General features: G+C 36.7%; 1 protein-coding gene across 8 annotated transcripts in view; it reads left to right on the forward strand.

Moving 5' to 3' along the window:
• LOC145997336 (small integral membrane protein 29-like) overlaps window positions 1-20,266 on the forward strand; it is a 37,768-nt gene extending 17,502 nt beyond the window's left edge. For 6 of the 8 annotated variants that reach the window (XM_083134280.1, XM_083134279.1, XM_083134276.1 and 3 more), the window contains one exon: window positions 1,781-13,109. In XM_083134280.1, the coding sequence (XP_082990406.1) occupies window positions 1,781-1,837 (57 nt within the window). In that variant the 3' untranslated portion in view covers window positions 1,838-13,109. Of the gene's footprint in view, window positions 1-1,780; window positions 13,110-17,561 lie in introns of those variants that run through there. The other 2 variants (XR_014442890.1, XM_083134283.1) reach the window with 2 other exon arrangements.
• Window positions 20,267-21,453: the final 1,187 nt, after the last annotated feature.

A 21,453-nucleotide genomic window follows, 5' to 3' on the forward strand; every position in this document is an offset into this window, starting at 1 on the left:
CAGTGTATTGGCACGGCAGTAAAGGTTTCCACTGTCCTGGAAAAGTACGGATTTTTTTTTATTTTGTTGCTGGGATTGGAAACTGAAAAAAACATTTCACTTTTACTCTTCCAACTGGCTTATTTTTCGGTAATATTTTGTGTAATAATGTTTTTTTTTATTTTTCACACTTTATTTTCAACAATATTGAACAAATTTGATTCATTTATGTACAGGTGGTGTTGCATATTTGCAATTGTTTTTCTGATTAGTTTCGAAGGGTCACTGCCTTCATTAACAAAGGTTACAGCATCTTGGATGGACATGGTAGGTTGCACCTGCTCTCTTTGTTTTCAGGTGACATGAACGAACAAAGCACTATCATCTCCATTCTGAGATGCTGTAACCTTTGTTAATGAAGGCAAACCCTTTGAAACTAATCAGAAAGGTCAATTTAATTTGCAATGCAGAAATACGCATCACCTGTACAATATTAAAACCACATGTACTTCACACAGCATGAATTGATTCATTTCATTAACAGCAAAGTAGAACAAAACTGATATCATTTTTAACTGATACAAATACTCTTACATTGTAACATTGAATTGTAACAATTCAAAATAGTTCACAATATTTATAGATTTTAATATATACGTTTCCTTTGAGACTATAACATGGCAGTATTGCTTTTAAATAGCCACAAATTGACATGAGATAATTATTAAATCACATATTCATTTCTCCCCATAATGCTGTTGCGAAAATAATAGAAATTATGCATTTAGTATAATTATCAGGATATTTAGGGTCTGCCAAAGTGTTGTGCATCATTTTTCCGGACTCCATGAGGTACCTCATGAAGTGCAAGCCGGTATCAGTGACTAAATTCCACTTGAAACCTTCTGATGCCGATACCAGTACATGGGGGATCAGGTCAGCCCTAATGCAGCACTTACTATATTAAATCACTGTGGAAAACTGGAATATGTCAGGAAATGTATTTATTGGTAAATGAGTGGGAATCATATAGTACTGGCTCAGGGTGTTTCCCAGTCTGAAAAACCTAGAAATTCTAGAAACATCAGGGAATTTCCTATTTCTGGAAATGTCAGGAAAATTTACTGTTTTTCTGGAAAAATCAACATTTTTGTAGCAGTGCACTAAAAAGTAGGTTTACGAACAAAGAAACAATGACAAGCAATACATTTTAAATTTATTGCAGATAAAGTATGAGTTTGGTATATTAAATATTACTGATAGTATTACAAATCTACTACAGTATGTGGCTATTGTTATTCACCACTTTCTTATTGCACTTTTTGGGTTGAGTTTGTTGATATTAGGATTAATACATATGTTACTAAATTCCACAATGATTATGTATTATTGATGGTGTAATTGTTATGATATTTTATTTGAAAAATCTTTGTGGCAAGCTCACCCCTCAAGCCCCTATCCAACAGTCAGTTTTTATTCAGTGTCCCTTCTTGTTATTACTTTTAGCATGTAAATTGAATATTCTAAAAACTTGGGATGTTTAAATACACGAATCGCCCTAATGACTTGATCTGGGAAATTTTGTTTTTTGGGTTGAAGAACCTGGAAAAGTCGGGTAATTTTCTTTTTACAAAATTGTAGACACCCTGTGATTTGACCGAGTCTTAAACATTTATTTTACATGTGAATATTGCTGGTGCATCCATTACAATGCTGTTTGCTGTTTCTGTACATGAAGGTCCACAAATAGCAATGAAGACTGTCATACACACCATTTTGAAACAGTTCTTCTTTTCAACAGGGTTACAAATCAATGGAGTTTCCATCATCCCACAATGCGGAACACTATGACGGATAATGACTTCTGCCATCTGTATCAACTTGTTTGAAAGTGTATTTGAATGAGAAATTGCAAAAATTGTTTTTATTACTCATGGTATGGACTTCTCATGTGGCTGTGAGTGACAAAAGCTTTATTGAACTTATTTGTTTTAGCATTATTTATTGTATTATTGTATCTACACACCATTCTAACTTTGAAGGAAGCATTATTCCGTTGGTATGTATTAGAAGAATCATTACTCTGTATAAGTGAGAGTCGTTTTCTGAATATCGTTCTACATCATCAAAATGTATCTCAACCATCACGTTATCGTATTTCACCGGCAGTGAATTCCTCCTACCACTGCTAACCTTGTTTTCTTTGTAGAGAAAGCGCATATTCATCTCTTTCTATTACATGCATGTATCATTTCATGTATGTCTGTAATCTTTGTCCATTGTATTCCATAGACGTTAGGAATTGCTTCACAATAGAACTGTACTCAGAGTTACTCTGGTACGCTTGGTCAGGCATACGATGTACGTGCAACAGGTGCAGAATGTATGGAGAATCTTACCTCCGCAATCTTCAACACTGCCAGTTTTCTGTCAGATTCTTTTGGGTGTGGAGACTGTAGAGCTATTTACTTACATGTAACATATGTTTGCATTTATTTCAGTCTTCATCAACAGTGTAGAATGTCATGTGTACAATTACTCAAATTACATCACTACTATGGAATTAAGTATAGGGTTGAGCCGATGCCAATACCAATGTATCGATATCATCGATTCTGACCAATACTTTTCTGAAGTTGTATGTTTTGCAGAGTTGCCACACTGTGCTTCATCCTACAAATTATGCAAGATGCATAATTTTTGCATTGTGAAGAAAAGTAAACTAGTTGACAAAATTATTATCCCATGTGAAATTATGAATATTTTAAAACAATGCTATAGTTCCATTGCAATGGAAACTAACATATATTGTGAACTTTTTGAACAGTTACAATTTTCAAGCATCGGTATCTGTACCGGTAAGAGTATTGGCATTAGTATCGGTATTGATTGAAAGTGATGTTGGCTCAGCCCTAATTAAGTGGTATCAAATCAAAAATAATCATCACATACTTGAATAAGATAAGAAAAAATGTTTTTGAACAAAAGGTACATGTGCTTCAAGTTGCACCATGAAATAAAGAAAACAAGTCATTATTATAATCATTAACAATTCCAGAGGTATCAAATTAAATGAGAAACTTTTTTAAAAGCTTTGTGTGTGTTTAAATGTGATAGTCTTATCTTATTTGACTTTCATGTGCTGTGTTGAAACTTTTTGTTTTCCAATCTAATTAAGGATTTAATTGTTTTTGAATATGTGGGCCTTCTCTCCTGAAGGGTACAAAATTATTCAACCTATCCATAAATGTAGAAGTTGGATAATTTCCTTCTGTTTAGGAAGTTAATGTGAAGTTGCAAAGTAAAGAGGAGGTTATTTTAACATTGGGAGGATCCAGAGATGATACAGTTGTATAAAAAGGACCACAAACTAATGAGCCTTTGTGCATATTCCCCTTCACCCGGTCAGCTTGGACCACTCACAACCCCTCCGAGTACAGTAAATGTTGGTCAGTGCAGATTTTTTGTTTGTGGTTCCACTGCAGTGATGATGCCTCCATGAGGATAAAGATATGCCACAAATACTGTGTCAAAATTAGTATTGCAGTAATCAGAAATCATTCACACCCAGCAGGATATGCACTGTTAGATTAACTCGTAATACTCAAATCACAGTCAAGTTTCTTCATATGGTCACCTCTTCCAGGCATTCACTTGAGGAGACCATCCTTTCTGCTCCAGTGCCAACAAACAGAGTAGTATTCACTCCAGGAGATCCTGTTCACTTGTATATATATGTAGCATACTTCAATAGGGATATGGTTGTTTCTGATCTCTACTAGGGTGACCAACTCTCCCATATTTCCCACAATTTTCCATGATAGAGCTTTTTTTTATCCTCCTGGCTCCTATATTATATTTCTCCCATATATTTCATTAACCAAATCATGAAATTTGAACTCATTCTGAGTTTGCCGAGACACACACAACTTAAAGTTGACTGCAAGACCTGGCGGGTGGAAGTGACGTCATATCTTATGGTAGTTGATTGATGCTTAGTTCTGCAGCAGCAGTGGACTAGGGGTCCCGAAAAGTCAACACCAGGATCAGGAAAGCAATCCCATCCTGATCCTGACTTTGGCGAATAATTTCCCAAATTTTCGGTATCCCAAACTGCTGGAAAATTCCAAATGGTCGTGTTAAAAAGTGGTTAATTTTCTATGTTTTCTACATTATAAGTGTCTGAAACCTGTAGAAAATTGTCAATTTTTATGTCAGAAGTGCAAAAACAGTCGCATAAGGGGAAAATTACATGTAGAATTCGAGATTTCTGAACATTTCCTGTTCCAAAAATTTCCCAACTTACTCAGGAAACAGCAAATTTTTCTCATCCCAACCAAAAAATTTCCATTTCGCACACCTCTAGTTAGGATCAAGAAACATGCAAATTTACACATTCTTATTCTCTATTGTGATCTGTGTATTGTATAAAATGTAAATTAATTCTTTTGTTTAATATTATCCATTCTATAAACATTTGCTGCTAAAAATGTGCAAAATTTGCCACAACTAAATCTGCCATAATCTCCTGTAAATCCAGTGCCAAAAGTTGGAAACCTCCTTTAAATTCATGGCCGAAAGTTGGCCACCCTATTCTCTACAAACGATTTTCAGTGGCCCATAATGTAGAAAAATGCATGTATCTACCACCGACCATGCTATATTTAATACCCTGCATCATAGCAATAGCTCTGAAACTCACTTGTGCACTCCAAAACAATGTTCTTGCGAAAAGAACAAATTACATTCATCAAATCAAAGTTGCATGTGGAAGATATGCCGTAAAGTGTCACAGAGGACTTGTGCAAACTTGTGGTTTGAGGCACTTCCATATCCAACAGTGGTTGAGGCATTCCCTGTGGAAGACTTGTAAGGGCGAGGGCTTGGGTGAGTTGTAAGGGTGAGATCAAGTCATGAGGGTTGGAATGAGGTGGAATCATAAGAATGACTGCTGGGAGCCCAGTAGCCTCATGTAAATGTGGTTAGAAGTTGATGTAAGCTGTGTTGCGTCAAGTTGCGACCAGTGTGAAAGAAACATGGAAAAGCTGGAAAACGTCCCGAGTTTTTTAACTTTCGGGCATAACTTCATAAAGCGCAACGTGTCCATTGTGGGAGAACAAGTCTTTGCGTTCATTTTCTAGTGAGTAATTGCAGTGGTAGTACCTATTGGCAGCAGTTCCATGTTGGAGTTTCACTTTACTAGATTCCTTACTCCAGTTATTCTTCACCTTATCCTCTGTAAGGTATTTTACGAAATCCCATATTTACATTGATGTACGACACACATCACAATTTTGTTTCATAGTTGCTGTCACAATTTTAAAATTTACCCCTTGTGATGAAAAATCTAATGCTATCGCATAGAGAAATGCCACATGACAGGTTTGTTTGGACTCAATCTTGCTCGGTGATGTCACACAAATATGGTCCATCACTGTAGCTTAATGTGGTGTTCACATCCATAAAATTATACTGTATGTTATAACTGTAATATACACCTTGTTCTATATTCTGTAACACAAACTTCTTGCTTGCCTGTCTGCTGGCCTCCTTGGTACAGATTTTAGTACAGCATTCTTGTTTGGCTGTAAAAAAAAAGTCTTGATAAACACACATCAGCTTGAACAGATTTGAGCCTGTGTACTTAAATTTATGTAATGAGGCTATATTGGACTGGAGAAAGCTAAAAAAACTCCTCTTATGAAGTTCATTTCAGTATTGTGCTCCATCTAGTCTTCATAGACCTTAAGAACAACGAGTAAAAAAAGTCTGTACATTAAACGATAGAATCAGTAGAGTTAGGTCATGAATTATGTTTAAGCAGGGAACATTCTTTTTGCTTGTATTTATCTGCCCTGGTTCTTTCCACGTGCACACACACACACACACACACGCGCACGCAACACACACGTCTTTGCGTTCATTTTCTAGTGAGTAATTGCAGTGGTAGTACCTATTGGCAGCAGTTCCATGTTGGAGTTTCACTTTACTAGATTCCTTACTCCAGTTATTCTTCACCTTATCCTCTGTAAGGTATTTTACGAAATCCCATATTTACATTGATGTACGACACACATCACAATTTTGTTTCATAGTTGCTGTCACAATTTTAAAATTTACCCCTTGTGATGAAAAATCTAATGCTATCGCATAGAGAAATGCCACATGACAGGTTTGTTTGGACTCAATCTTGCTCGGTGATGTCACACAAATATGGTCCATCACTGTAGCTTAATGTGGTGTTCACATCCATAAAATTATACTGTATGTTATAACTGTAATATACACCTTGTTCTATATTCTGTAACACAAACTTCTTGCTTGCCTGTCTGCTGGCCTCCTTGGTACAGATTTTAGTACAGCATTCTTGTTTGGCTGTAAAAAAAAAGTCTTGATAAACACACATCAGCTTGAACAGATTTGAGCCTGTGTACTTAAATTTATGTAATGAGGCTATATTGGACTGGAGAAAGCTAAAAAAACTCCTCTTATGAAGTTCATTTCAGTATTGTGCTCCATCTAGTCTTCATAGACCTTAAGAACAACGAGTAAAAAAAGTCTGTACATTAAACGATAGAATCAGTAGAGTTAGGTCATGAATTATGTTTAAGCAGGGAACATTCTTTTTGCTTGTATTTATCTGCCCTGGTTCTTTCCACGTGCACACACACACACACACACACGCGCACGCAACACACACGTACTCCCCTACTGAAGATTTTTAGTGGAAAGTTTACTAACATTTACAAGTAACTGCATATAAGTCTGTGAATCATTCACATACTCCAGTATTTTTGTCAGCAACCCATTTCTTAAACTGCAATGGAAATAAATAATAGCTTGAAATGGGCATGGGTGTCAGTTATGAGAGTCCCTTCATCAATTACATCATATCATCACCCATCCTCATCTTTGCAATTAGCTAGAAGAGGCTGAAATGCAAAGTAAAATAAACTAAATCAAACAATCAAGGACAGTAACAGTATTATATAGATTCAGTTCAGATAAATTGATACATTAATTCTACATACACATTGATTCTGATACATCGTTACTCACTTCCCAAATTATGAAAGACAGACCTAGATATATTGTGTACATGGACGAAATCTACAATCATATTTCAGCTAACAAACAAAATGACTCGTGTCGTGTTGCTTTGTGACTCATCGTGTTGCATTGTGTCATGTTGTGTCAGACCCACTGTGCGGCTGACCTTAAGATAATCACACAATGACAAAGAATGTTGATTAGATGAACTATTTTTATAGTCAGGTAGAGTTGAGACCAGCATATTGGATATTCAATAAATCCATAAGATAAATAAAGGTACGTCCTTTCAAATTATAGTGTTAATGCATAGAAAAAAAGAGACAGTAGATAATGTCCAAGTAACATTCCATATTTGCTTACGTTTGCAAATTCACGAGTATCACATAGAAATGCTTCTCAAAGTCTTTCTTTTGCTCCATCTCTCTCATACACACGTTTTATTTCTGGCCACAGCTCTGTTATGTATCCACCCAAACACACACTCTCATACATATGTAACATATATGTTTTAAGTGAGGCTTTACTGGATATTTCATGTATTTTTATTTACAGTAGAATTGGAAATAATATTGACTGGACGTACATCTTGTATAAATAATTGTAATTCTGTCTCCACATATGCATCAGTGGCATATTCTCCCATGTTACCACCAGTAAACCAACTTTTTTCATATTTATAGAATTTGTTGGAAAATTTGTGGAACTTCTGTTTTCGTTCCACTTCTTTTTTTTATGTAATTAATATGTAATACATATATACAATAAATAAGAATTGTTGCGGTAAACCAGTTCAAATTTTCAGAATACGCCACTGATATTTATTGCTTACAAATAACTTCTTTGTATTGAACTATTATTTGTACATTAATTTTGTAACATTGCAGCTCACACACACATTCTTTGTAAGATCTTGATTTGAAAATCAGAAATGTAAAGATTGTAGTTGTAACCAGTGCTTTATTTGCTGGTGGTATGCTGTACCGGCACCTTTTTTATTGGTGATCATTTTGCCACATCATACCAATATATTTTGATAAGTTCTTCTAATGAACACAATATCAAACCAATTTGAAGAGCACCAGAACCTTCTTTCTCAGGAAAAAAGTGCTGGTTGTAATAAAAATGCACTCATTTCTAAGTTGGTGTTATTGTGCTTGTGAAACTTTAGCTCGGTACAAAATTGTTTATTATGTGTTAACATTCATGTACAAATTAATTCTGCTAAATTTGTAATTTTTTATTAATGTGGTCTCACCTTAATATGTTTTATGTAAGTTGCCTAATAGATTTTGTTTAATTGGATAAATTTTACAGGTGCCGCAGATATATGTATATATTTTTATATAGCATGAAAGTCTGTCTGATTTTCCAAAAATCAAAATTTAGATAAAATAGTTTGAACCTTTAGTAAACTGAGCCCCAATCTGCTCAAAATTGCACTCGACTGCAGTATTTTTCTACAACACTAGTCAGGCATCACAGTCAAGCTGGAGGAAGAGATAAAGGCTTCCATATGTCTTCTTATGTTCCCTGTAGAAGTGCTAGAAAATGGGGGTGTTGCACGACATCCACCACTCTTGCGAACCTGAACATTCTCTGTAAAATATCCTGAATGCAACTTTTAATTGTTGCATTGTTGATCTGTGGGAATGAGAATATGAGCATCAGTATGGTAATTGGTTCCAAGTGGTATTGGTCCAATCTTGAAAGTTCATTCACGTAAATGTACTTTGGCTTTAGTCACATTACTATGTTTTTGACGTTACAATGCTGGTTAATTCCCTTCTTTCTCATGCCGTCTGTCTCTTGTCAACAAAGTTCTGATGGCCCTGTCTGTCATATACTCATCTTGTCCAGGTCAGTGCATTTTTTTTGTGGCGGGAGGGGATTGCCAGGTGATATGCACGAGATTTCAATGCCACATTTCAACCTGGTGGTGAAACTTTGAACTTTTTTTATCAGCATTCACTTCCCCATTGTCTCCATAGCGTCTATATCAAGTTTCAGTGCAATCAGATGAACCAGAGGGCTCTGAGTGGAGGAAAATTAATTGGGCCACCTGGTTCTTTCTGCACATTCCTTCTTTGTTCAGTCTTTTAAACTTTTTTTAATGTTTTAATTTCTGGAACTCTGTGGAAAAGGTTCTGGAAACAGACCCAAAACATTATAGTAGGAGTGGAAGTACAAAAACTTTTTACACCTTTTTTACAAAATTAGTCTTGGCACGGTAAAGTAAATTGTGATATTTGCAATTAGTACATGCATTCTGGATACAAAAAAAGTGACAAACCATTCATTTCAGAAGACGTTTATTAAGACAAATCTTGAACCTAAAATTCCATCATGTGTTTAAGATTTCTTAGAATTTCTTTTTGCTCAGAAATAATTATAAAGTCAGATTGTATATGAAATTCTGAGGAAGAAATATAACACTTTGTATGTCCTCTTTATATTCCTGGTACAAATTATAGATCAAACAGTACAACTATCAGAAATGTGGTCATTACTTTAGACGTTTGTGGCATCCGTTAATTATGTCTTATTAACTAAATACTTTGAATCTAATTATGTGAGACTATAACAATTGAAAAATATTTTTTAGATATACCAAGATAGGTTTGCATAGGTATGTGGTTTTATAATATTGAGTATGGTGTCATTAATGCAATTGTTTAAAACAGGCCTGAGTAACTTGTGTGCACTTGTGGAAACCTGTACACTCCACCTCAAGGCTGCTTGCATTGAGAGGTACTACTAGTAGTGGGGGAGGGGGGGGGGCTGCTCGGAAAGGTACCTTCCTTTTCATGGAACCTTTTCCTGCTTCTTCTGCCATGATTACAATGCCACACTGCTTTCGGCCTGCTTTAGACGAAAACATTTTCCTTGGCAGTTTTCTTAACATTTCTGGTACGATTGAATTCTACCGTATAAAGCAGAAATCGCCAAACTACCCGAGGCATGGAGCTACTTCCCAGATTTGAAAATCTATTTCGAGTCACCAAGGCTGGATTCAGTAATTTTTTTATAATAGACAGGTGGGCGGGGTAATAGAAATATATATGTCACGTTAAAATTCTAAGACATTTCAGAAAATTTAGAGCTTTGTACTTACTAATTGCTTTGAGATATTGACAAATCACTTTAGATTGATTGTGGCTGAGTTAATTTGTGCTACGTTCATCTACTAAATGGTAGGTTTCTCGGTCCAGCCAATGTTATCTTTATATCTCTCGTTGTTAATGAAATATCAATATTGCCGTGACAGACGTGACCTGCATGTAAAGTTTCCTTTTTTTTCTGATTGGTAATCTTACATTCATTATTGGTATTGTTTACCAAGCTATTCAGTGTCAGATAGTAGTTGCGCGTCAGACTGAGAATGATTCCCATGTGTTGGAGGATTACTGTTACTATTTCTTCTCGAAATATTGGAAGTTGCAAAAGTTTCCCTCAAGATCTTTGCCAGCACCCACAATGTGTAGCAAACCATTTATGAGTGACTGGAAATACTGCTGTGAGCTACTGGTAGCTCGTGATCCACTTTTTGGCGATCACTGGTGTAAAGTGAAGAAATGTATAGCATTTTGATGCCATGGCATATTTCACAGATAGAAACGGCCCTAATTTCTGTAGCATTGCTTGTATCATAACCAATCAGAAGCAAGCTCTAGGTCACAAGTGCAGATGTAATGGCAGCTGAGTGAGATGTAAACAGTGTATCACTTCACATTTTAAAAAGCTGATGACTATTCAACCTAGAGGAATAACATGTTGGGTACAAACAGTGATGGCGATTAGGGGGGGAGGGGATTGCCCCCACTTTTCGCCACTTTTGTCCCACCACTATGCTAAACCTTATCTACAGAGGGAAATATACTGTTTTGGCACCTTGCCCCCCTGGTTTTGGAATCCAATTACCGCCAGTGGGTACAAATCAATATGTACATACTTAAGTGCATACTTCATAGTGCATACAGTACACGTATGGAAGAATAAATTAGTTGTTTCAACTGTAAACACTGGGCACTGGCTCGTGGACAGAAAAATCTCAATATACGAGGTGTCGCTAGAAAAAAACCAGACTGTTGCTACAAAATCTTTTATTGGTTATTTTGTACAATATGAACATTATCCCCTTCAAAGTACTCCCCTGCACTATCAATACACCGCTCCATACGAATCTACCATTGCTGGAGACAGTGCTGGAAATCATTTTCCGAAACCATGTTCATGACCTCCGTCGCTTTTGTTTTCACACATTCTACGGTCTTAAATCTGGTTCCTATCAGTGCTGATTTGACCTTTGGGAATAAAGTCTCAGGGAGCGAGATCTGGTGAATAGGGTGGATGTTCTAACACTGGGATCCCATACTTAGCCAAAAAAGCGTTGACTGATAATGCCATGTGGGCAGACACATTGTCCTGATGAAGAATCCATGACTTGCTTTTCCATAAATCAGGTCGACGTCTTCTTACTCGCCCACAAAGGGTCGTCAGCATCGTAATGAAATATTGTTGGTTGACAGTTTGACCTTCGGGTACACGATTTGAATCAATTCACCGATATTTGCAATGTTTGATTCCGTTTTTGACGTGCAAGACCGTCCACTACGCTTGTCGTTCGCAATCACTTCTCGTCCCTCTCTAAACATTTGAAACCACTCAAATACTTGAGTGCGTGATAAACACACATCTCCGTACACTTCCTTCAACAAACCATAAGTTTCTGTGTCGGATTTTCCGAGTTTGAAAAGAAACTTCAGATTGATATGCTGTTCCACTTTCACACTTAATTTATTTTCCGACGGAGCACAGATGTACGGTTCACTTCGTCCACAGACTACAGAAGAACTGAGCACCGCGCACCCTGGGCAATCACACAGCCGGTAGGCAAGATATCACGTTATACACTCATGCACCGCTTATCCTTGACCCGCCTGCCGTTTGTCGACAGCAACATCAATCCGGTTTTTTTCTAGCCACACCTCGTATATAGGTAAGATTGATGGTTACTCAATGGTACAAAAAAAGATGTGTAGGGTTTCAGTTTGTTTACACGATATCTCGTCAATTAAATAATTATTTCCTCTTTTAAATTACATTTCTTCCTCTTCAATTTTATTAGTTATTAGATGAATACTACATAACTCTTATACAGAATGTTATGTAAAATGCTTCCATGTAAAATACATAAAGTCTGCTATAAAAAGTACTGTAAGATTTTTTGAAGCATTCATGCTAGCTAAATTCGTCTAAAGTGGGCCTTACTCACAATTGTCTCTCCTTCCTTTCTGCCTGTCTTAAAATGCTACAGTTCCCAGTGTTGTACCCAAGGGGGGATTGGTGGGGGTCATAACCTCCCCCTCTTTGGCCCAGTATTCCTAAAAGAAAAGAACGTCCAAGGCAGGAAAAGATGGCAGAATGAGGATTGACTACTGAAAAAAAAAGTATATGTAACCCTCCCTTTCAAAAATCCTGGGCAAGCCACTGACAGGACCTCTACTTGCTCTGCAGCTCACAAGTGGTCTTTCATAAATACAGCAGGTTTATCAGGCCTGCTTTAGCATTCAGATAAAGAGTGTTCAAATAAGTGCTTTCTTATTGCAAATGTTTTAACCCTAAATTCTTTGTAACTTTCTCTGTCTTCCTGTGAATTATATAAAAATCTAAATCATGTTTCTATGATACAATTGTGTTTCTACACTTTAATGACGTTGGGGACCTGTCATGTAAGGACTTGATAGGGAAAAAAACAATACACACCAGCTCTTAGAACTACAAATTAGTTATTTTGTAGTTCTGTAAGCCTTAAAAAGTGCCCCTAAACTGTATACTGATTAACTTTTGCAGTATGCTATGATTAGTTAAATTTTATACAAAGAAAAGTGTATAATCTTACAGCTGTGCAACCTAGTAACAGGTATTACTTCATAGTTGCTAGAACTTTTCTTCAGTTATAGTATTTAATTTGTGCCAAGATTGTATTATGACATTGTAGCATAAATGATTTTTGCCATTTCAACATTGTGTAGCATAAATGGCAGGCTGTGAAATTGTAGATTATTTATATTGTAGAAGTATCTATCTCATTGTAATGAATAAAATAAATTATTGTAATGCATGTTCTCAGACTTCTTGATTCTTTTACATTATGTGAATAGTGGTCGAAAGTCCCAAAATGTTACTAGATTTTCGTTTGATGCCTAACAGAATTTGTCATGTTTCCATTTTTGGCAACTATATACAGTGTGTTTGAAAACTTCCATGCCTCCAATTTGATTGTTTATAACATGAAAACTGTGACAGATATTCACACCACATTGTCTGCTTTATGATTGAGATATTTTTGATACATATTTGATTAACAGTTTACTCCATGCACGAAATGCTAGAAATCAATTGCTTAAGTTAAAGTGAAAATGCCAATTTTGGGTCGGAAAAAGTGAAAAGAAATCATCGTTGGGTCATGATTCAAAGTTTCGTGAGTGGCACCATGCAATTCGTTAATTTGCAACCAATTGGAACCATGCACAGCCCTTAATGGATTTAAGAAGAGCGATTTTTAGGGGTGAAATGAATAGTTAATATTTTAGTGTCATGTAAATATGGCTATTACCATCATATGTAGAGCATATCTGGAGTTTCTGAACAAGCTCATGGTAAGAGATATTTCTAATACATTGCCTCCATATGTTTAACAATGATCATGATAACAAATTCAGTATTGTTGGACTTTATTTAACAGTGTGAATGATAAACAAGAACATTTTTCATGTTTTGTTTTCTTTACAACAACATACACCATGATAGTGCAACACATTGCATGCAAACCTCTGTAGCAAAGTGGTTAGTGTAGTGCACTATAGTCCTAAATGCACAGCCATGAAAATAGGCAGCATTACACTGGTGCTACATATGGGAAAAGCAAAGTAAGAGCAGGGCAAAAGTTGCTGGTTCCTGCACACTGCATTGCCTAGTTCAAGCATCACACCGATCTTTCTCTGGGGCACTTTCGAGTTCCATTTGATACAGAGCTGGTGATTGTGTAAATTGAAAGTTCTTTATAAGCCCCAGAAATGGAGTCCCATATCTACATGTCAGACTGCTCTTAAACCTCCAAACACGCTGGGTTGTAATTCGGCATGGCAACAGCGTGAACTTCTGCCACCTGCCTAATTTCATAGCCATGTGTTCAAATACAAATACTGGGTAAGGTAATGAATATTTAATTGTGTGTCACATAGCTATTTCATGAATTCATCGTTCATCCTCATCATCAGAATTAACACAGATATATAGAAATATGATTTAAAATATCCAAAATACAAAACAGCAATTTGGAACCGACTAACTTGAACCTTGGTTGATTGAATTGTTGTTTTAAGTCCACTTTATGCACAGTAAGGCTAATCGGGACTGGACCTACAGTTTAAAGTGGGATCCGAACCACTGTGCCATGTGCCTCCACCAGGTATCGAACCTGGGACCCCTTGATTACAAGTCAACAATGCTACCACTACGCCATCGGGGAGGCCCTACTTGAACCGTGGATTAAGCTGAGTCTATGTTCCATTGTATCATTGGTGCCGCCACAAAATGTGTGGAGGCAAAGAGAGCTTTGGCTACAGCAGTGCAAATTTTATGGCATAAAGATAGAAACTGCAGTACTATTTTGGCATTTGAATTATAAGAACAGTGAGATTCGAGAAATTCCTTGAGATTAAGTATGTTAGTTGCATCCGTTGCACATCATCAGCATATTGATACTTATTTTTCAATGGTTGTGCTAATGTATGCATGCATATAACTGTGTGTGTGGGGCTGGGGATGGAAGGTAATAACTGTTACAATTATTTAAATGTAATATACTGAAAAAAGTATTAACTTATCAGTTTTTGTGTATGTGGCATTTTAATTTTGATTTCTACTGTCACTATCTCTCGTAAATTAATAGAAAAAAAAAACGTACACAAAAACTGTATACTGTGGGCCAAAATTCACAATCTGATACTATTTATAGTGCAATGTATTATTTGCAAGTGAAATTGGCATAACAAGTTGTAGGTTAGAGGAATCTTTATCCTCTTCACAAACACTGCGTGGTAATAGTTCTTCTGTCTCCTGATGTTTTGTGTCTCATAAGCAATAGTAGATACAAGCCAATTCACTATTGAGGAGTGTGTTGTTTTTAGCGTAGGGGTGCATGAAAAGGAACAAAGTGGTGAAATATCTCATTGGCTCATCCAAGTTGGTCTTCTTTACAACATAGTTATTCAACAGGATGGGGCCCATGCACATTATTGGACACCCATTCAAGAATGGATGAGGAGCTAGTTTTCAGTGTGGATTGGACAAGGTGGACCTCTCACGTGGTGTTTCAGAAACCCAGACATGACAATGTGCAAAGAAAAGATTAGCGGAATTTGTATGAACCCCACTTAGAATTTGAAAGGAGAAATTGTCTGTCTTCAGAATGATCACTCCCAAAGTGCTGAGGCAAGCAAGCCAATGCACATGGTAGCGAATTGAGTTGTGCACTGAAAATTTTGTGCAACATACTGAGAATTTCAACCATCGAGAGCTGCGCTGACGTTAATCTAACACGTATTCTTGTCCTATATTAGTCTTAATCTATCTTGTTCAGTTCAATACAATTTTTGCATTGATTACTGCATTTTCTTCATAATCATAATATATCAGTGTATCATAATGACTTTTGGCCCACCCTGTACAGTAAGTTCCCAAGAGGATAGTGACAGTGTCCACCAAACTCAATAGAACACACACACACAAAACAGTTTTGCGGATAAGTGAGCACTTCCTTCCAGTATATTATATTAGTTCACTACTGCATTTTCAGTTTCCTGAAACATGAGGAACTGTTAATTTCAATAGTGTCAAACTGTAATCAAGTAAGAGAGTTTAAAAAATATCCAAATTGCAGTACAATGTTACTATACACGTGTTGAATTTATATAGCACTGAAACTTCTTCCATTATCATAATATAGTAATACAGGGTTTTTCAAATGAAATGCCCCAATAACAAACATTTATAATTAATTTTATTTTCATACCATAGGCAAAACAACTATAATGTATGTTCAACATTTCCCACATTCAAATGCACATGTCAAAAATAAATTCAGTTTTTCATGGGTGACAATTGCAGCACATTGTTCAGTCTCAGTTAGTCCAGTGTCCTTGGTGTTTGTTTAAAGACTTTTTGCTTAAGAAAGTGCCAATTGAAAATAAGCTTCATTACTGAAGTAAAGATTGTCCAGCACATCAATGAAGTTGGGAAATTAGTTTATGAAGAATTTTTGTTTTGCTATGTTTGTCAATGCCTAGCATGCTTGGATTTTATAAGGAAATTTATATGTGTAAATCTTGTTGCACAATATGCTACACTGTTGCCACCAACATGACAGTCTCAACAGATGATCGCCATAAAGATTTTTTTCATGGACTGTTAATGCACTTCTGCAACATGAGACAGTGTTCTTACTTTTGGTTGCACATGATGTATAGAGCAACTTTGCACATTATCTGTCTCGATGCACAGCTTCACGTATCGTCTAATTCATTTTGGATCTGGTCCCCATGCACACTGGTACTCATGTTGGAACTTTCGTTGGACTGTGATTGCTGACATGGACTCAATAAACCAGGTAATGACATTCTTTTTCTGTTTAACAGATAACTTACAATCTGCCATTGTTACCTTTTCCTGATAGCGTCAGTTCGAAATGTGTGAGAAAAATACCTTGTTAAATACAGAGTGATTCATTGAAGTGTAGGCTGTTGCATCAGTGTTTATGCTATCAGCAAGCAAGGCACTTGCGGCCGTTTGTTGGCATCGTAGAGTGTCAATGAAGCAAGCCCACAACAGTTTCTATAATTATTTTAAAAAGTTATTTACTTACCAGATTTATAAAAGGAGGTGTTGAAACTAGTCTCCTTCGATGCACACACATTTTGATACATCTTTATTAAGACACACACTATGATTCTGGCGAGGGGGACTAGAAAGTGGTTTTTACAGAGGTCCTGAAAGTAGACACGAGACTGTGAAGTGATACGGTGCTTGTTATGTATTGTGTTTTTTGTAATGTATTCAACCGCAAAATGTTTTCTACTGCACAGCATGTATTTATTTATGTTTCATATGTGTTAACTCAATCGGCACATGAAGTTGAAAGGCGATTAGAAACAAGATTCCCGGGTGTAAAAGTTCCATGTCGTAAATAAATCACTCTTTAAACTAGTTACCGAAACTTGCACTTTTGATTCACGGACAGTCTATACTGCTGCCATAGGCCACGAGCACCTTGCTTGCCTATAACGCACACACTGACCTGGTGGTCTACACTTTAATGGATCACTCTGTATTTTCAACTACGTTCTTTTAACAATTGTTGTTCTTTTGTCTATAGGATGAAGATAAAATTAATTATGAATTTTTGTTACTGGGGAATTTCATTTGAAAGACCCTATAGATGTGCATTGACATTCTTTGATTTTTTACAGGATGGTGAACCAAAACTGTCATTTACCCGAACTGATTCTGACCCTTACTGACTAGTGTGGATCGAAGATACAGAGGCAACATGCAGTGTTCAAGGTCTTGTATCTTCTCAAGAAAGAATTGCAGAATAATCCTTTAAGGTGTAGAAAATAAGAAGAGAGGCTATTTTTTATAAGACAGTTGTGTTCCAAATTTGAATACTAGTCTAGTCTAGAGCATGGTGCTTTCAAGTATTATAGTTATTTTTTTAATGATCTCAGAAAAATAATAGTGTTTAACTGTAGGTAGTATATCCTTTTTTTTAAAAAAAAAAACAAATATTTTTCTAAACAATTCCAGTTTCAATTTAGTATATGTTCTTATTTACTTACATTTATAATATTGTTATCGAGGAATTCCTATTTCTGGTAACTTAATATTCGTGATGCATAAAATGATATTTTCCTGTTATTTTAGAAGCTAGTTATTTGTTTGTATATTATTCTTTTTAGAGAAAACTTTTCTGAATATATTAATGTTACTAGAAAACAATATGTATGATACTGCTTCAGTTGTACTGGCTGGTTCGAATTAAAGTTGCCCTACTCAATGGATTGCTGTGAAACTTGGTATAGAGGCTATGGACAGCAAATGCTGACGAAAAAAAAAATAGTTTAACTTTTTACCACCAGGTGGAAATATGGTGCTGAATATCCACAACCAGAATTCAGGCATGCAAAATTTTGGCAGTGTCTGATTGGCAAGTGCTCCATCCTGTTCTCTCCCGTTGCTTTCGTGTGCCGTCGAAATCGTCTGAATCTACATGCCACCTTGCACTACAGTTGCCACTTTTCCCGCCAGGTGTCAGCTGGAACGTCACTCACCATGCTTTCGGGCACAGGTGCACAGTACAGAAGCAGAAGGCAAATACCACCCAAATGTCACAATGATTTCCACTATTTGCTACTCACATTAAAGTGTGCAATTTTTCTACATACAGTATTATCGATCATCTGACTGCCACGCCGGAGACCTGGGTTTGATTCCCAGGATGGGTGATCTAAGGTCATATTTTTTGTGGCCCAGTCCCTGCATAAAGCGGCTCTGGGGCTCACCCAGCCTTAAATCAATGGGTACCTGGGGGGGTAAAATTTGCCAGAGCATGATGCTGATCACATCACCTCCAAAATGGCCAAGATCCAAGGTAGGGCCATACCCCCCATATCCCGTATAAAATGTGCCTTCACGGCACAGTGCTATATGCATGGGGAACTTTACCCTTTTACAACTTTATCAATTAAATGTTCAAGTAGCACAGAGTATTACATTGTCTATTCAGTAAATGCCTCTGGAAAGTGAAAGTTGCAATATGGCTACAGCGAGTTGAAGCATGCACTTGTCGCACCTTCCACCTCTCTCCTCCAACTACACTTATGCCGTGAATTCGGACAATGTTGGTAGGCACATTCTGCAGGTAGAACAGTACTCTAGGTGACATCAGCTGCCAATTTGGACGCAGTCTTTATTTTCAGTTGATGTCAGTACAACATCGTTCAACATGCATGCTGCCTTCGTAAATGATTCTTTGGAAGCGTAAGACAGCATGATCAACGGTCACACTAAGAGTTTCTTGGGAAATGGTAGCAACATGCCGTATTACTCAGGCTCTCAGCTCTGGTAGAGTCCATAAATGTCCCTGATATAACACAGCCAGAAATCACATAGGTTCAAGTCCAGAGAATGGGGAGGCCAAGCATTTGGAAAACCTCTGGAGATGACACAATCATCGCCAAAGTTGTCATGAAATAGGTCATTCACTTGTCTACCAACATGTGAGGGTTTCTTCATCTTGCATGAAGACAGGGGCCTTCAAACTTCATACTTCTTGAAGGCAGAAACAACAAGACAGGACCTTGCTGGTCAACTGCCCAAAGTGCAAGGGACAGTGAATGAAATCAGCGGTGACTCTACACCATACAGTGATATAATCAGAATGCAACCGCTGATTCAGTGCCAAATTTCCACCTGGTGGCTAGAATTTGAAATGTCTTTTACTCGGTTTTCATTTCCCCAATTGTCTGCATAGCCTCTATACCAAACTTCACCACAATCACTTCTTTCAAATGAGCTCCAGAAGGCTCCGAATAGGGGAACTTTAATTGTCACCACGTGGAATGTACAAGTATTTTTTTCTGGTGTTATTAGCAAAACTATTTAGCTCATCATATTTTAGAGGATTTTTTGTTTTATTAACATTGTGTGAATATTTGCTTATTTTTGTACTTTTTCATCTCTCAGAATTTATGTAAAATTTTATCTTTTACAATGTAGGCTGATAAAAAAAACTGTAGGATATAATGTCCAAGACAAAACTTTTCTACAAAATTAACTTTCACTTTCAAAGTCAATATTAGTACTGTGTCAGTAGATCTTTGGAATGTTATACATGAAGCAATGGCATCTATGTGTAAACTTGCCATTCGAAATGGTTATTTAAAGTGTAAAAATCAAACTACATTTTCTCTAATCAAAATTCTCATCTGGTCTCCATATTGTTATAGGATGCTTCATAACCAGGGCATCCTAAGTTCATGTACTAGTATTTCAAGGCATGGGGTTTGTCCTTTCACCCATGTCATAAGTATTATCAGTAATCCACATTGTTGCAGTTATAGTCGCAATGTCAACGAATGGTGCAAAAAGTAACATGACAGTTTTGTAAATAACATGTGGCCAATTATATATTTTGCTTGCAAAACATTGTATTTATAAGATGCTTTTTTTGTCCCATGGAAACACAACTAAAACAAATACAGTTGAACCCTGATTTTACATTCTCTTCCATTATACAGGTTCTATCAGAAGTCCCTTACCATCCCTTGTAAAATCCACAGTGATGTATTTTCATGGAATTTGATATGGGCGATTCAAAATAGATCTAGGGGGACATCTTTTGGAGTATGTCACGGGGACGGCCGCCATCGAATTTTAGCTGTTGAATTCAAGATGGCGGCCGTCCAAAAGATGTCCCCCTAGATCTATTTTGTATCACCCATATCAAATTCCATGAAAATACATCACTGCAGATTTTACAAGGGGTGGTAAGGGACTTCTGATACACCCTGTACATTCAATCTTGATGTTCCCAACATAGCAAATTGTTACAAAATTTCCCTCGATCTTAAATTTTCAGTTTCTTCAGCCTGGTCCCCTAAAAACGTAAAATTAAGGTTCCACTGTATTCATGTTTCAGGATATGAATGAAGAGGTAGCAGATTAACATACTGAAAGGAAGTACTCACTCATCAACAAGACTGCTTATTATGAGTGTACAGGATCCCGAATAGTCAGTACAAAGATCAGGGTGAAAAAAATTCTGTCCCGATACTGACTTTGGAAAAGGATTTCCTGAATTTTTGAGATTCCGAAGAGCCAGGATATTCTAAATGATCATGTTTGAAGGTGGTTAATTCTCAAAGTTTTTTGCATATACGTGTCATTTCTTGAAGAATCAGCAGATGTTATTCCACAAATGCAGAAACAAAAATCGCTTTGGATATACGTAGTGTGTGGAATTTGAGATTTTCACAGTGTTTGAAATTTCAAACATTTTACAATCCAAAAATTTCCTGACTGAAAATGGTGATTTTTTCCTTCCCAAACATCAGGATTTAAAAAAATATTCCATCCTGCACACCTCTACTGTTTTTCGTCTTATTAATTCCAACAGCTACTGCCACCATCCTCTCAGGAACTTGTACTATTGCTTGGCGATTTTCAGGGGTGTATTGCTTTGCAGCATGTGTTGTTGCCTATTTGTCACCTTTGTTTTTAGGCTTTTGAGACTGGATCCTGCTACTTCTTTTCAAGTAGCTCCCCAATTATCAAGTTGCTGGGTCAATGTCTAAATATTGG

This window comes from Lepisma saccharinum, chromosome 13, assembly GCF_977018435.1.
Source record: "Lepisma saccharinum chromosome 13, izLepSacc3.1, whole genome shotgun sequence".
Classification (NCBI taxonomy): Eukaryota; Metazoa; Arthropoda; class Insecta; order Zygentoma; family Lepismatidae; genus Lepisma; species Lepisma saccharinum.